This window comes from Schistocerca americana, chromosome 1 (genome assembly GCF_021461395.2).
Source record: "Schistocerca americana isolate TAMUIC-IGC-003095 chromosome 1, iqSchAmer2.1, whole genome shotgun sequence".
NCBI lineage: Eukaryota > Metazoa > Arthropoda > Insecta > Orthoptera > Acrididae > Schistocerca > Schistocerca americana.
This window is the reverse complement of record NC_060119.1, coordinates 880,483,991-880,499,987: the sequence shown is the minus strand read 5'-3', so window position 1 is coordinate 880,499,987 and position 15,997 is coordinate 880,483,991. Positions and strand designations below refer to the sequence as shown.

The following is a 15,997-nucleotide window of genomic DNA, read 5'->3' as shown; positions in this document are numbered from 1 at the left end:
CGTTAAAATTGAACAGAACTCCAGGACCCAATGAAACCCCTATTGGACTCCACACCGACTTTGCGGCTGAATTAGCCTCTCTTCTAACTATAATCTGTCATAGATCCCTTTGAACAAAAACCTGTGGGCAGTTCTTCGAAAAAAAGCACGTCACACCCATCTACAAGAAGGGTAGTAGGAGCGATCAACAAAACTACTGTCCAGTATCCATGACACCAATTTGTTAAAGAATCTTAGTACATATTCTGATCCCAAATGCAATTGAGGTATTTTGAACAGAATGACCTCCTCCATGCCAACCGTCTTGGATTCCAGAAACATCAATCACGTGGAACGAAATTCACACTTTTCTCATGTGACGTACTGTAAGCTTTGGAGCAAATATCCAGGTAGATGCAGTATTTCTTGATTTTCAAAAAGCATTTGACTGTACCACATCTACACTTACTGTCAAAAGTATGATCATAAGTGGTATCAAATGAAATTTGTGACTGCATTGAGGACTTCCTGATTGGGAATGCGCAGCATATTATCTTGGCTGAAGAGTCATCGTCAGATGTGAAAGTAACTTCAAGTATGCCCCAGATAAGTATGTTGGGACCTTCGCTGTTTGTGTTGTATATTAATGACCATGCAGACATTATTAATAATAAACTGAAACTTTTTTGCTGATGAGGAGTTTCTATAATGAAGTCCTGTCTGACAGAAGCTGCATAAAAATTCAGTCAGATCTTGATAAGATTTCCAAGTGGTGCAAAGATTGTCAGCATGCTTTAAATTTTCAAAAATGTAAAATTGTGAATTTCACAAAACAAAACAAAACGTAGTATCCTATGACTACAGTATCAATGAGTCACTGTTGGAATCGGCCGATTCATACAAATACCTGGATGCAACACTCTTTAGGGATTTGAAATGGAATGATCACATAGATTCAGTCATGGGTAAAGCAGCTGGCAGACTTCGGTTTATTAGTAGATTATTGGAGAAGTGCAATTAGTGTACAAAGGAGATTGCTTACAAGTCACTAGTGTGACCCCTTCTAGAATATTGCTCAGGTGAGTGGGACTCATACCAAATAGGACGAGCAGGGGATATTGAACATATATAGAGAAGGGCAGCAGGAATGGGCACAGCTTTGTTTAATCCAAAGATACTGAAGGAACCGAACAGGAAGACACTTGAAGATTGATGTAAACTATCTTGAGAAAGTCTGTTAACAAAGTTTCAAGAACCAGCTCTAAATGATGACTCTAGGAACATACTACAACCACTTATGTATTGCTCACATACATATCATGAGGATAAAATCAGGATAATCATAGCACACACAGAGGCATTCATTCAGTCATCCTTCCTGCCCCCCATACATGAATGGTACAAGAGCATGAAGAAATCCTGGTAACTGGTACAATGGGACATACTACCACGTACTTCATGGTGGTTTGCAGGATGTAGATGTAGTAGTAGTAGTAGATGTAGGCCTGTAGATAATTCAAGAGTATGTTGGTGTGACATTAAATGATATAAGTGTTGTGGACTGGCAAGACAGCCAATCCACAATGACGGGTAGCCGAAAGGCACGAGTTTAAGCTCACGCAGGCTGGCGTGAGGTCTGGAACAGGTAAAGGAAGTTACAGTAGCAAAGAACGTACGTAGCTGCGGGAATACTTAACTTTAATCCATAATTGGTGAACATCGATCTGACGGTACATGCATCACAAGATAAATAGCAAATGATAATGGCACCTTGCTAGGTCGTAGCAAATGACGTAGCTGAAGGCTATGCTAACTATCGTCTCAGCAAATGAGAGCGTAATTTGTCAGTGAACCATCGCTAGCAAAGTCGGCTGTACAACTGGGGCGAGTGCTAGGAAGTCTCTCTAGACCTGCCATGTGGCGGCGCTCGGTCTGCAATCACTGACAGTGGCGACACGCGGGTCCGACGTATACTACCGGACCGCGGCCGATTTAAAGGCTACCACCTAGCGAGTGTGGTGTCTGGCGGTGACACCACAATAAGGTTTGCAGTGTCAAGGACGCCTATATTCTTGATTCTGTATATTAATTCCTTTGCGTTTTCTATGTTCCAATTGTTTTTAAAAGTGTGTGTTTTATTTAGTGACTGGTCTTAATGGAATACTTTGTGTCCTTTCAGTAGAATGGGTATCTTTGGACCTTTTGTACCATTCTTTTTATCTGGACTCTCAGGTATGTATTTGTAATGTTTTTCAGAGTGTTTGTTGGACATTTTCCTGGTACACTGGTGTTGGGCCACATGTCAGTTTGGTGATATTGTTGTCCTTCAGTACATCTGCTGTTTATCTGTGTGTTCCTTTCCATTCATGATCACCAGTATATTGCCTTTATTAGTATGGCATAGTATTGTTTTTGTTTTATTTTCTTGGATGTGATTCTTCAGGTGTTATATTATCGGAGATTATGATGGACTTGTGTGTTCCGCTTATTTATGTTACTTCTCCAACTACTAATTGTCGTGTTAAGTTACCATTAAAATTTGGTGAGCTGAGTCTTTATTGTTCCTTTATTATGTTTTCAGGCTCTGTTGTGAGGTCTTCTGTTGTCTGGTGTGTGTGTGTGTGTGTGTGTGTGTGTGTGTGTGTGTGTGTGTGTCGTGATCCTTTTTCTGGAAGGCACTTTTCTTGTTTGACGAGTATCACGTCACTTAGGTTGATGATTCTGTTATGGAAGTTATATGTTTGATTGTAGTGATTGTTTGCAGTGGGTGTACTAGTGATTATTATTCTGTTGAGTTTTTTGCTTTGCATCTCATGTTTTTCTTGCATTGTGTTCAACAAAGAATTTTATTTGTGACATGAAGGACTGTCAATAGTATCATCAATATGTGGTCCCATAACCAACAAATTCTTGAACAATTTTAAGAACAAGATTTTCAGGCACATAATAAAACAAAAAAAATTATAAAGTTATATACTGGTACCATTATGTCAATGACATAATATGCCTGATCGATGAACTGCATACACACATAAAACAGCTACTCAATGAAATTAAAAAATTATAGCCAAAAATTCACTTTACATAAGAAACTGAAATGACAACACACGGAATTTTCTGGATCTCCCTGTACAAAGAAGAAATGACACTCATGACTTCACAATATTCAGGACACCAACAACCACAAGCACCACCATTCACAGTCAATCATACCATGCGGGGACACACAAATATGCAAACTCCTTTTCCATTTACATATTTGTTGATTTAGTTTCTCTATCACACGGGTGTCATTACTATTTTCCACTGCTACTCGTTTCATTGTGTTTAGCTCCTGTGTGCAGTTTAGTTTGCTTACGGGTGTTTTGTTTAATCTCATTGTGTTTAGCTCCTGTGGTCAGTTTAGTTTGCTTACGGATGTTCTGTTTAATCTGTGGAGCATTCCACAGATTAAACAAAACACCCGTAAGCAAACTAAACTGCACACAGGAGCTAAGCACAATGAAACGGGTAGCAGTGGAAAATAGTAATGACACCCATATGATAGAGAAACTAAACCAACAAATATGTAAATGGAAAAGGAGTGAACAGGCCACAGTAATTATGAAGTCTGTTTTGTGCAACGTGTGGACTGAGTTTGTGATGTTGCATCCCATATTTCTACTATATAATTCAAGTTTTTTGAGAGTAATGAATGATGAGCAGTTTTCAGCACACACACATCTTTACTATGTATGTTAATCATGTTTACAACATTTGCTTACAAGCTATCCAAGATTGTTCAGTTTTCAACAGTCTTAGTAAAAGGAGAGATTGCTAGTCACCGTAAAGATGATGTGCTGAGTTTCAGGCAGGCACAATGAAAAGACTGTTATTCATTATAGCTTCTGGCCAAAGCCTTCTTTGACAAAGAAAACACACACAAAATCAAATAGTTGAAACTCCAAATAGGAACATCAACAGTACAGGAAAGGACAGATTGCTTCTTACAGTAAAGAAGACATGTTAAGTTGCAGACAGGCACAATTAAGACACCCACATAAAGCTTTTGGCCACAGCCTTCACCAGCAAAAGAGAAACATACAACATTCATTCATACAGACAAGCAAGTACACATAACTGCCAACTCCAGCACCTTGGGCCAGACTGCAACTACACATGGGATGCAAGCTTTCTGGAAGGGAAGGGATAATAGTGTACGGGTGGGGAGAGAGATGAATGCTGTCTGGTAGTGTGTGCAGAGACTAGAATGCCAACAGGTGCAGTGTTGTCAGGAGCTTGTGGGTTTGGGAGATCAGGGGAAAAAGGGGAACAGTGGGTGGGTGCGTGCGTTGGCATAGGGTGGGAAATAAAGAGGGTGGAAGATGAGAATGGGTAGGAGATGATAGGACAGAGAGGGTGAAAACTGTTGGGCAGAGGGTGTGGGAACAGTATGTTACCGTAGGTTGAGGCTGGAATAATTACAGGAGCAGAGAACATGTTGTAAGGGTAGCTCCCATCTGTGCAGTTCAGAATAGCTGGTGGTGGAGGGAAGGATCCAGATGGCTCAGGTAGTGAAGCAGCCATTGAAATCAAGTATTTTATGTTCAGCTGCTTGTTGTGCCACAGGGTGGTCTACTTTGCTCTTGGCCCCAGTTTGGTAGTGGCCATTCATCCTGGAAGACAGCTGCTTGGTAGACACATCAATATAAAAAGCTATGCAGTGATTGCAGAGGAACTGGTAAATTACATGGCAGCTTTCACAGATGGCCCAGCCTGTGATGAGGTAGGATAAACCTGTTACAGGACTGGAATAGGAAGTGCTGGATGGTTGGATTGGGCAGGTCTCACACCTGGGTCTGCCACAGGGTTGAGATCCTTGTGGCAGGAGGTTGCCATTGTGACTGGGGTAGGGATAGACTAGGATGTTGTAGAGATTGGGTTGGTGACAGAACACCACTTTAGGGAAGTATCTTGGGTTGGATATCCCTCATTTCAGGGCATGATAATAGGTAATCAAAGCCCTGGTGAAGGATGTGGATCAGTTGTTCCTGTCCATGGTGTTACTGGGTGACAAAGAGGACACTCCTGTACTGGGTGATGAGGAGAACATTCCTTTGTGGCTGGCTCTTGGGGGTGGTGGAAGAATTGGGTATGTGAGACAGGGTGTATACGGCCCGGGAGATCCGGGAAAAACCCGGAAATTTTTTCATCCGGGAAAAACCCGGGAATTTTTTAGAATTCCGGGATTTTTCATTCTTTTAGATTTCAGATAAATTTTTGTAGGTTTGACGTGTAAGATCTGATACGCTGACAAAGAACTTTAGCCCACTACTGCTGAATAATACTGCAGCAATGAAACATAAATCAGAGAATAACACCAAAATAAAAGTTTAGTTGTGTAGAAAATTAGTAATTTACACAATGCACAGACCAGTTTGCAGACACCGAAAAGTGTCAAAGGCTTTCGGGCGAAGATTATGCAGTATGCCCGTAACAACTAACGTGCATTCGATGTGCTTGCGTCGCAATTGTTTACATTTCTAACAGATCACTGGAAAATATTACGAATAGTGACTTGAGAAGCGTTACTTTCAAAGTAAATTTCCACTCAAGATGATGTATGTTACGTGTGAGAATGTGCAGTGAATTTCTTCAATCACAGGGTGTTATAACTCTCATTCAAAACGTACCGGTAACACTTGAGGGTCAGTCATTTGAAAAATTTCGGGCCCAGAAGATAAGTCATTTGTGTCACTATTTAAAATTTTACCGCGCATTTGTATTTGATATGACTTAACGCGTAACACACGTTAAAAAAGACCGAGCTTCAAGTTAGTTTTCATATTTAATGTTGTTCTTCCATAGATAAAAAATTTTGCAATCGATGGCAAAAAGTATAATTGACCTTCAAAAAAAGTGAATAATATGTTACTGAGCAATGTCACAAGTCTCTTCATGCCAGAGCACTTCGACTTTTCTTTAGTATAGAAAAGACGAAGTGTTCTGGCATGCAGAGCAATACCAGCGCTTCTTTTCTACTTTTTTGCCGGTTAATTGGATCTTCGTCTCCGAACAGCTCTAACGTTCGCTACTACTTCTTTCTAACTAATCCTGTAAATGGACAACAGAATGCAGCACCAGTCACGCGACAGGTAGCGGGACACCCGTACCTTGCTCTCGTACGAAATTAGTCCAGTTCTAGAGCGAAAACCGGTGTCAAGCGCAGCTACTGTATTCCCCGCTCTAAAATTTGCTTTCAGTAAGGACAAGTATATCTTTTACCTCTTCCATTCCTCAATTTTTCTGATTTTATTATTTTTTATCTAAATACAAAAGCTTGCGGTTTAATCGTTGTTAAAGACCTTTAATTACTGTCTTTCGTTTTAGAATAATAAGAAATTTTTTTCCGTAAAATATTTTGTGCATTTTTACAGTCCTTTCTTTTCGGATTTTCGTGTTGCTAAATTTTAGCTCCGGTCTTTATTTTAATACTTAATTTCTTAAATTAGGTTTATTTTTCAAATATTTTTTAATCACGAAAGTTATTGTTTGAAATGTATATTTAAACATCTGTGGGAGTTATCAGTTTAAAATAAATAACGCTATCATATTCATTTGTTTTAAAAACATTTTATTAAAGAAACATTTTCATTATTATTAGACAATACTACAAATAATTTAGAAGGAAGCACCATGTGTAACAACAAATATTGTAATTTAGGAATTGACCTTGGAGAATAGCTCACTTGGAGCTGTGTGCGAGAGCATTGATTCGTTCTGTAATAGATTCTCGCTCTATCTGAGCGTTTTGAATGGACACCTCAAGTTTTGCCTTCTTCTGTCTTATTTCTGCGTCAACAATCTTCCTTTTAGTCAGATGAATCTTTTTCCTGGATGACTCGTCTTTTCGATTTTTGAGGTCTTCAGCATATCGATCTCGTGAGTTTCTTACAGAGTGTATAAGGGACTTTGTTATAGGCACTCCTTGGACTTCGCCGTGTGTCTTGACGGCGTCGTACACTAGTCTTCTGCTCACTACAGATTGTTCCCCTCATTTCTCGAAGAGGCACTCTTTGTTCACCGAGAATCCTCGCTCCGCAGCTGCTTGACCATGCGACAAAGTGAGCGCGATTTCCATTGCCTTCTGCAGCTCGTGGCACGTTGCATTCTGGTTCTTGAGACATTTCATCCAGAACTCATCCAGCCGTTGCTCCTTTTTGTTGAATGTTTCGAATTTTGTTTTACAGTTCTTCTTTACAACAGAAGCGTATTGCGCTTCTGCTTTATCGGCACATACACTGTTCATCCAATTGCTCTCCACCACAATCTGTAGAAAGGAATGAAATCGTTTGGGACCAGCCTCCCAGCACGGTATTGTGGGATCAAAGCAGCTTACAGCTTTTGTCAACCTAAAGTGTAAGGGAGATTTCTCCATCAACTTTGACACGAGCTTGATCATTCCTCTTCTGCATTCGCTCCGGAACCCAGCGATTTCAAGGGCTGTGAGAGACCTGCACTTTCTGAATTCATTCTTGACGGTGAACCCAATCTTGACGTGGTTCACACCCAAAAGATTGGATTCTTTCTCCAAATTAACTGACGGCGAGATCTTCGTCGGCTGGACAAATCGTGTCATCGTTGTCTGCATTATCTTTGTCAAAGCAGAGTGGAGGAACGGTGCTAGCGGCCAATAGGATTGGAAATCCTTTAGGAAAGGTGTCAAGTCTCCAGCAAGAGTCTTGAAAATGGCAATTTTCGGACCAAGTAGCTTGTCCTTGAGGTGATCCTCCACTACTCTGTAGCTAGCATATTTTGGTTTGTTTTTTTCTTCCCGTTTTCCAACAAATATTCGCAGAAACGGAAGCATTACTAGAGCTCGCTCAGAAACTTCCACATTCTCCAGCCATCGGATCGCGCAAAACTTTAAGGGAAACAGTTCCGATTCCGTTGTTGAAATATACAGAGCTCTTCTGGCAGGGACATCCTTAAAAAGATTGCACAAGGCACGTAAAAACTGAATTATCATCCACTGTGTTTCTTGAATTGCGGACTTGAAGGCGCCGTGAACAACATGAAGCCCGCACGTTCCAATTTCCAGTAAAACCGTGTCTACTCTTTCAATTTCTTTCAAAAAAATTTGAAGTTCCCTAAAGAACGCTAAGTTGACGTTAGGGCCGTCCATCGATACTTGTAAAAGTTTTTTCATTGCTTCGCCGGGAATTTTTTTCTTGAAGGACTCAAGTAGCTTAGCTGCTGTCGAACTGCCTAGAAAAGCCGATGCGTAGTAACGGGTGCACACTAGGTTTTTTATTAATGTCCCAATAACGCACTAAAATGTCCATCTGGATTCTTTTGCACACCTTGTTCAAGGATTCGTCAAAACAAATAACAATCCTTGATGCGTTTACGAGGTCAGATTTAATTTCAGACTCAAAGAAGGGAGCTAGTCCATATTGCACGATATAACCGATTTTGTCCTTTTGTAAACGCATGCTCTTGGCCACTTCACTGTCGGGGAACGTTGCGGGGAAAAGCAACACGTCGTTCGCAGAACTACGCAGTGACTTGTGTGAAACGATGCACTCCAAACACCACAGTATTACCGTCTTTATTGCCATTCGATCGGTTCCTCATTTTATCCCCGGGTTTTGACATTGCAGTGACATCCTTCTGCGGAGGCGCAACAATTTCAGCGGCCAACGCCACTGTTGTTGACCCAGCTGAATCCGCAGATGTGGTAGTGGAAGTAGAATCTGTCTGCTGGATTGAAGTGGTCACCGCCGGTCGGGTGTAGACATACAAACTTGCTGTGCTTCTCGAGGCAGCTGCTTTCGCGACTTGCTTCTTGGATTTTGTCATGTGACTTGTAAGAGCCGATCTTCCCATAGTACGGATGTTAATGAGGGTCCCTGGACATAATCCACATTTAGCACTATAAAGGTCTGTAGGTACTTTCACCAACCAGTCCTTGAATGCTGAATCTGAAAGCCAGCTATCTTGAAAACCAATCGACATGGCGCAGTCGAAGTGGTTGTTGTTGGGCAACCTTTATTGGAGAAGAAGAACGATGGATGTAAATAAGGCTGCGCCTCGTTATTACGCATAAAGAAATATGACACAATGAGTGTTACCTACCTTGTCAGTTTATAAAGTTTTGCCCCGCACGTGCACAGAACTGAATTCAACAGGTGAGCCGAGCACACTGACTACTGACAGACTGTGTGATTTGAAAATCGAATGAGGCACGTTTGACAACACTGTCTCTGCCAAGCAACAATCGGCGTTAATTACGATATTATTAGTAGCGCTGCGTTGGTTGGCCCTTTAAGAAACTATGAATGACAAGACGTATCAACCAGTCTTACTCCAGTAACCTGTTGCAAGTTTCTAGCTAATTTTACATGTACAGTACAGCACCTCAATTATAAAGATGAAAGATATTAAGGCTCATCGACCAAAGTTCTGAAGGCTTAGCCACCTTTTCCTTCTAGCTTATTCTCTCACTCTCTCTCTCTCTCTCTCTCTCTCTCTCTCTCTCTCTCTCTCTCTCTATCGGCTGCTATTGGTTACTTGCTCTCGTCTCCCATCCACGAATTCTAAGTTATGAAGTCTGCCGGTTACGAACGACTTGGCCTCCCAGTTACTTTACAGCTGAGGCGCTCTACTGTGTGTAAAATTTCCGAAGTGCTTTAGGACTTGGTAGACCTATTGTACATACACCGATTTTAATTTAAAGTCTAGATTCTGTAGCAGCGTACATGTTGATTTACTTGTAGAGGAATGATTTACCCGCTTAATTTTAAAATATGGTTTTACTTGACATCCAGTAAATTGATAATGTCGCTTTGTATGTATCCCTCCGTACCTAGAAAAGTAATAAGCTCTGTTCAGCTGTTATTGTTGTCTTCACATTATGTTTTCTTGCTGTTCTTTGACGAACTTGCAAGCCCCCTCTCCATATTTGTCTGCTAATCGAGTCCGCAGTAAAGGAAACACTCTGGATGATAATTCAGTTTGTACATGCCTTGTAAAATCTATTTAAGGATTTCCATTCCAGACTAGCTCTGTATGTTTGGACCATTGAATCGGAACGTTTGCCCTTGAACATTTGCGTGATCGATGGCTGGAGAACTTTGATGTTGCGGAGTGCGCTCTAGTAACTGCTTCTGTATTTGCCAATGTCTGTTGCAAAGCTAGAGCACAAAAAACCCGAAACGTGCTAGCTACACTGTAGTCTATGATCATCTGAAGAACATGCTACTCGGCTCAATAAACTCGTATTTCAAGACTCTTTCACCAGACTTGTCTTCTTTAATTATTGACCAACTTACGTAATGTTTTTGTTTACCACTTATTTACCAGCTAGTATTTTCCTGTAATACTGTCTCGACGTTTTTTTCTCTTTACATATACCAAGTTATATTTTTTGGCATTGAATGTATAAACGGCAGTTGTTTTATTTGTATTTAATCACGGTAACAGCGGCTGTATTATTACGGCGTTTCACGGTATTGGGATTTTGAACAGGCATGTAACGATGTTAGCTGCTGAAAGCGATGGCTCGTCTTTCGTGTGATCGATTGCTGGCTTGGTCATCTCACCTCGCCTCCTCAGCTCGCAGCGATGTCTCTTCCCACTTCATCCAGTCACTGGATCGCTTTGCATTGACCAGCTGACGCCATGGCGACTCCTATTCTGTCCCATCCTTCATTGCCACTCCAGTCCCAGTAAGGCAGAACGCAGAATGCTCTCAAAGATCCCTAGACCTTGTTGTGAGTGCTCGCAGCCTTACGTCAGTGGGTGGTTAAATGTTGTACAGTATAATCGGAGTTTCGAATAAAAACAATGTAAAAGTTGATGCATCACTCTTCGAGAAAACATGACACCAACTACAGCTAAGTATAAACTTCACTTTGTAAAGGCTCTCCTAAATCGCTGCAACTATGATCACGAAATAAAAACTAAATAGTGTTATTGGAAAACGGCTTATGGAAAGTTTAGGGGTTTTATACTTCCGAGCACTTTAGGAAACGAAATCCGGCAAAAAACAACGCGTTTTGGAAAGATCTCTGATTCACATCAGCATTTGGACTGCATGTTTGCATAATACGAAAGTATATGTGTGAAATACATCAAATACAGCAGTTTAGCTTCCGAAGCATTCTTAGGTTCCTGCCTAACCACGCCCTTCGAGAAAAAACAGCAAAACATTGTTAATGCCCAATATTATATGTGAAAGTTCAGCTTTTCGTGAAGATATAGTGTACTTACATTACTTTAACCCATGAACCTTTTGTCTTCGTATGGTCGTGCTACTTAACAATGATGCTGCTAGTGGTTGAGTACATAACATGTATTATGCACTGATCGAGGCCCACGAGAAATACAGGCCGCGGCGCGTACGTCACGAAGAACGGCCTGAGCTCGCTCGTTCCCTTAACTCAGCGGGCAAAATGCGTATTTAACTCTGTTAACTTGCAACCGGGTGCGTACATACTAACGAGAATTTCATCTTGTACTGGAATCTGTTATTATGAAGTCTTACTGATTACTGTTCGTACAACAAAATTTTAAATCAATTCTCGATAGAAATGGTATAACCGCTCATTTACAGCATTTAGTCTCTTCTTTGTAACAGTTCTCCTTTCATAGAAGATGTGGTGCCTTACGCAACTGATAATCATTTTGTTATGATTTTAATTGCCAAATTAGAGTCTGTTAGTAGGCCTACGGACTTCCTATCATTGTAGGACTAATAATAGTGGATTCCAATAGTCGATGCAATTCTCGTTCGAACATACACATTTAGTTACGTAAACCGGTGTAGAAACGCACTTTGCTGAGTGGAGCGAGCTCGGCCTACGTTCGTAACATACACGCCGTGGCCTGTCTTTCTCGTGGGCCTTGTGCTCTGAATAACTGCCGTCAATCGCTAGCGAGATCACGTGATATGAGCTATGACTGGCTGACAAAAGTGCATCGCTCAACGCAATCTCTATTTTAAGGCTTCAGAAGCTACTGTGCTGTAACTTGTGGAATTTGTGTATATACTTTCGCAATACGAAAATAAAATCTGTCCGTATTGTCTCGCATCAAACATCTTTCCAAACGCATTGTTTTTCCAGTTTCCTTAAGTGCTGGAACGTCCTCAGCCGGTATAAGACCTTCAGTATTCAAAGGACTGATAGGTTTTACAGCCTGAGGGAAAGTATACTGTTGCTTAACACGGATGTATTTTCAACCGCTTTATACATAATTTCATCCGGGAGAAATTGTGTTTTTAACCGGGAAATCCGGGAATTTTTTTTTCTTGTCCACGTAGACACTCTGTGAGAGGAAATGGCACAGGAGATAGGTTTGTGATCTGGGTCTGGGGGTAGTGCCTGTCTGTGAAGACCTTGCTGAGACCCTCATCATACTGAGCAACAGCATTCTTGTCCCTGCAGATAAGCTGTCCCTAGGTTGTCATGCTGTATGGGATGACAGCTGTCAGAATTCAGGTACCAGGTACTATTGATGGTTGGTGGGTTTAATGTGGACAGAGGTGCAGATGGAACCATTAGAGAGGAAGAGGCCAACACCTAGCCAACAGACAGCTGATGGCCAATATTTAGGAAGGTGGCACGCTGGGTCGAGGAGGGGCATGTGAAGTAGATGGGAGAGAAGGTGTTGACATTGTGAAGGAACGAAGATAAGGTATCTTGGCCCTGAGTCCAGATCATGAAGATATGAACTAACCTGAACCAGACTAGGGATTTGGCATTTTGGGAGCCTAGGAAGGTCTCCTCCAGATGGCCCATAAAAAGGTTAGCGGAGTGGGTTTGGAGTGTAAAGAAGTTGGGAAATGTAATGTTCAATAGTGGTAAGACCACGAGCATAAGGGATGGTGGTGTATAGGGAAGTGGCATCAACAGTAGGGACTAGTAGGGACCAGAACGTAAAGGGCTGGGGATGAAGTCAATAATTGGTGTCTTTGGCATGGAAGGCTAGATTACGGGTGATTGGTGTGCAGGGTGTCATAGGGGTGAGGAGGGAAATGGATTCAGGGGAGAGGTTCTGAGAAGGGCCTAAGGCTTTAAGCAGGGATTGGAAGTTGTATTTGACTATAACTGGCAGAGCTGGTATGGGATCACTCTGGATAAGTGTTAGGTAGAGGATTCAGATAACTGGCAGAGGCCTTCTACCAGATAGTCACTGTGATTCATAATAAGTGGTGGAACCTATGTCTGCAGATAGGGTGATTATACCAGAATTTGTCTTGAGATTCTGTATAGCTGTTCTTTCTTTTACTAAAAGGTTGGTGTTCTGAGGAAGGGACCTGGGGAAGGATGGTGAGTCTTAAGTTGTAGGTAAAGAATTCCTGGAAGGTGCCCAGTGGGTGTTTCACAAAAGCATCACACTTCTCACACATGACCGCCACCAGTGGCAGCTCTGACAGGAATTCTTTGCTGAAGAAGGCTTTGGCCGAAAGCTATAATTTGTAACATTCTTTTTGTTGTGCCTGTCTGCACGTCAACAGGTCATCTTTATGGTGATTAGCAATCTATCCTTTTCGTAATATTGTTTATATTCCAACCTGGAATTACCTGGGTTTATTTTTCCTTTTATGCAATGTCATATAATGTAGATTATTTCATACCAAATGTACTTGTTTCTTGGCATTGAGTTCTGTAATTGCAATCTTTGTAGGTCTCTGTAATTGCAATCTTTGTAGGTCTTCCATTTACACGGCTTTCACTGAAATACTGTACTATGTCATGGTCACACTGTTACGCAGTACCTCTTAAGATTGTCATAGGCTTAGTTTTTGCACATAATCTACATATAATCTGCATTCAATATATTGTTTTTTAGAGGTACAAGAATAGTATTTTATCTTTTTAATGTAAATCAAGAACAGAACAGGTCCTAACACAGAGCATTTAGCCCCTCCATATTTGATATTAATAATTATTTGAATGACTCACTGTTTGTTTTAGCGACATAAATGGTTTCTTATCACTAACACACGATTTTTATCAATTGATAGCCAGTTCCTCTTACACCCAGGTTTCATTGATTGTTAAGTAATATTGTGGTCAAAACAGAATCATTCTCAATGGCAGTTATCATTTCATCTTTTAAATATGCTGCAGCTGCAGGGCTTTCCATAATACCATTCCGATTGTTAGACATTAGACTCAGTTGACTAAGTAGGTCTATTGGCGTTAGCGTACTGTAGATAACATTCTAAATTGCCATAAAAATAGGGGTGGGATTGAGATGAATCAGTAGTTTTAAATTCTAGATTTATCACCTTCTTATCAATCAGAACCACTTGAGCTGTTTTTAGGTTGTCTGGGAAACTACCAGTGCAACCTGTCTTAAAACTGCAAGAAGCAGTTATCATCAAAGATCTTAAAAATACACTGCTGCCTCACATTCATAGACCTTAGCAAATACGAATATAAAGTTAGAGAAATGAGATCATTTGAGACATGGGGATAGTTTTGTGGGTGCAGTGTACTGTAATATATTAATAAGGAGAAGAGAATGTAATAGTCACATGCCCTTCGTTGCATATTGTGTTGTGACTTGTAATTTGTAGGCATAGCCTCATTACTTTGTGTTTTCTGCCATATATTGTCTACCTGTTGCATATAGAATGTTACAATTTGTTTTTGTTACAGGGTTGAAAAATATCGACCAAAAACTCTTGATGATCTGATATCACATGATGATATTGTTAAAACAAGTAAGTATTTTTTCTCTTATTGATTTCAGAATTTATGGATTAGTGTGTTTAATTTCACATGGTGCATAAATTTTATTCAAAACTCTAGTTATAGATTTTCTATTTTATTATATACATTCATGTACTACACATCAGGCAATGGACTAAATTACCATAATCACCCATTTATAAAATGACCCAGATTATAACACGACCCCCCCTTTTTTAATAGGCTCCTTGAGAAAAATTTATTTTTTAACATGTTCTGACTAATCAAAATTAGAAACTTTCTCTGCGTAAACTGTTTTAACATGCACCTATGCTGTTTATTGATTGTATACATTTTGATAATACAAGGAGAAACAAAACAAACAAAAGGAAACTGTGTACAATAATTTTTATCTTCAGTGCCTTTTTCTGTTTACTTAGATGGCTCGCCTGTGATATCACAGTTTTTCATCATCATCATCGCCGTCATCATCCTAACAGAACAGCTGTGAAACTTATATCTTCATTGGCACAAATATTTGGCTGTTTCTCCCGAATATGTTGTAATTTCTGTGGTTGTGATTCCGGTGGCACCTGAGAACACAGATATTTTTTTAATTAATTTACGTTTTCTTCTTACATTGTTGTACTAACTAGTACATAGTTTCTCGCGTATCCCTTGCGCTAGCGCCACGAGTCAAATTTCACGTGATTGGTCAAGCAAGGTCAATACTATATTGAGTGCTTTGGAGTATCGAGAAACCTCGAGGCCATTGGAACACAAGTGTTGGGTATGACTTTTTTAAATGACACCCTGTATTTTTTATTCCGTAATTCATTTCCTCTCCTAAAGACCTATTCAAAAATGTATCACAGTGTACCATTCAGTGAAAAACAACATTATTAATTACATAACACAACATTGACGCTGACGCTCCCAGCGCTTAGTGCAGGTACTCGGAGTAATGGAACGCATCCACATGCTGACGTTGACAGAGGACAAATGTAAACATAAGTAGAATGCACACCCGTCATTCCATCAACCATCATCAGTTGAAGAGCTGTGTGAGTAGAATGTACACCAACGAAGAGAAGGTGGAAATGCTAATCATCTGTGGGCAATATAAGTTAGCAGAACAGTAATTGCCATACTGTTTTCTTAAGTATGCGTGCATTTAGTACAGTAGTTTAGTCCTTTTAAATACTGTTGTGTAGAGAAGGCATACAGTAAAGTCTGTCCTTCCTACAAACTGCATCGACATAATGTTAGTTGTTGTTGTTGAAGGTAGCCGAAATGCTTCACAGGCAGCGGAACTGCACAGAGAGTGATATCCT

The 15,997-nt window shown here is 40.5% G+C and overlaps 1 protein-coding gene across 1 annotated transcript in view; it reads left to right on the top strand.

Moving 5' to 3' along the window:
* LOC124614314 (replication factor C subunit 5) overlaps window positions 1-15,997 on the top strand; it is an 81,436-nt gene that overhangs the window by 42,074 nt on the left and 23,365 nt on the right. Inside the window, exon 2 of the mRNA XM_047142933.1 lies at window positions 14,631-14,695. Within this exon, the coding sequence (XP_046998889.1) occupies window positions 14,631-14,695 (65 nt within the window). The remainder of the gene's footprint in view (window positions 1-14,630; window positions 14,696-15,997) is intronic.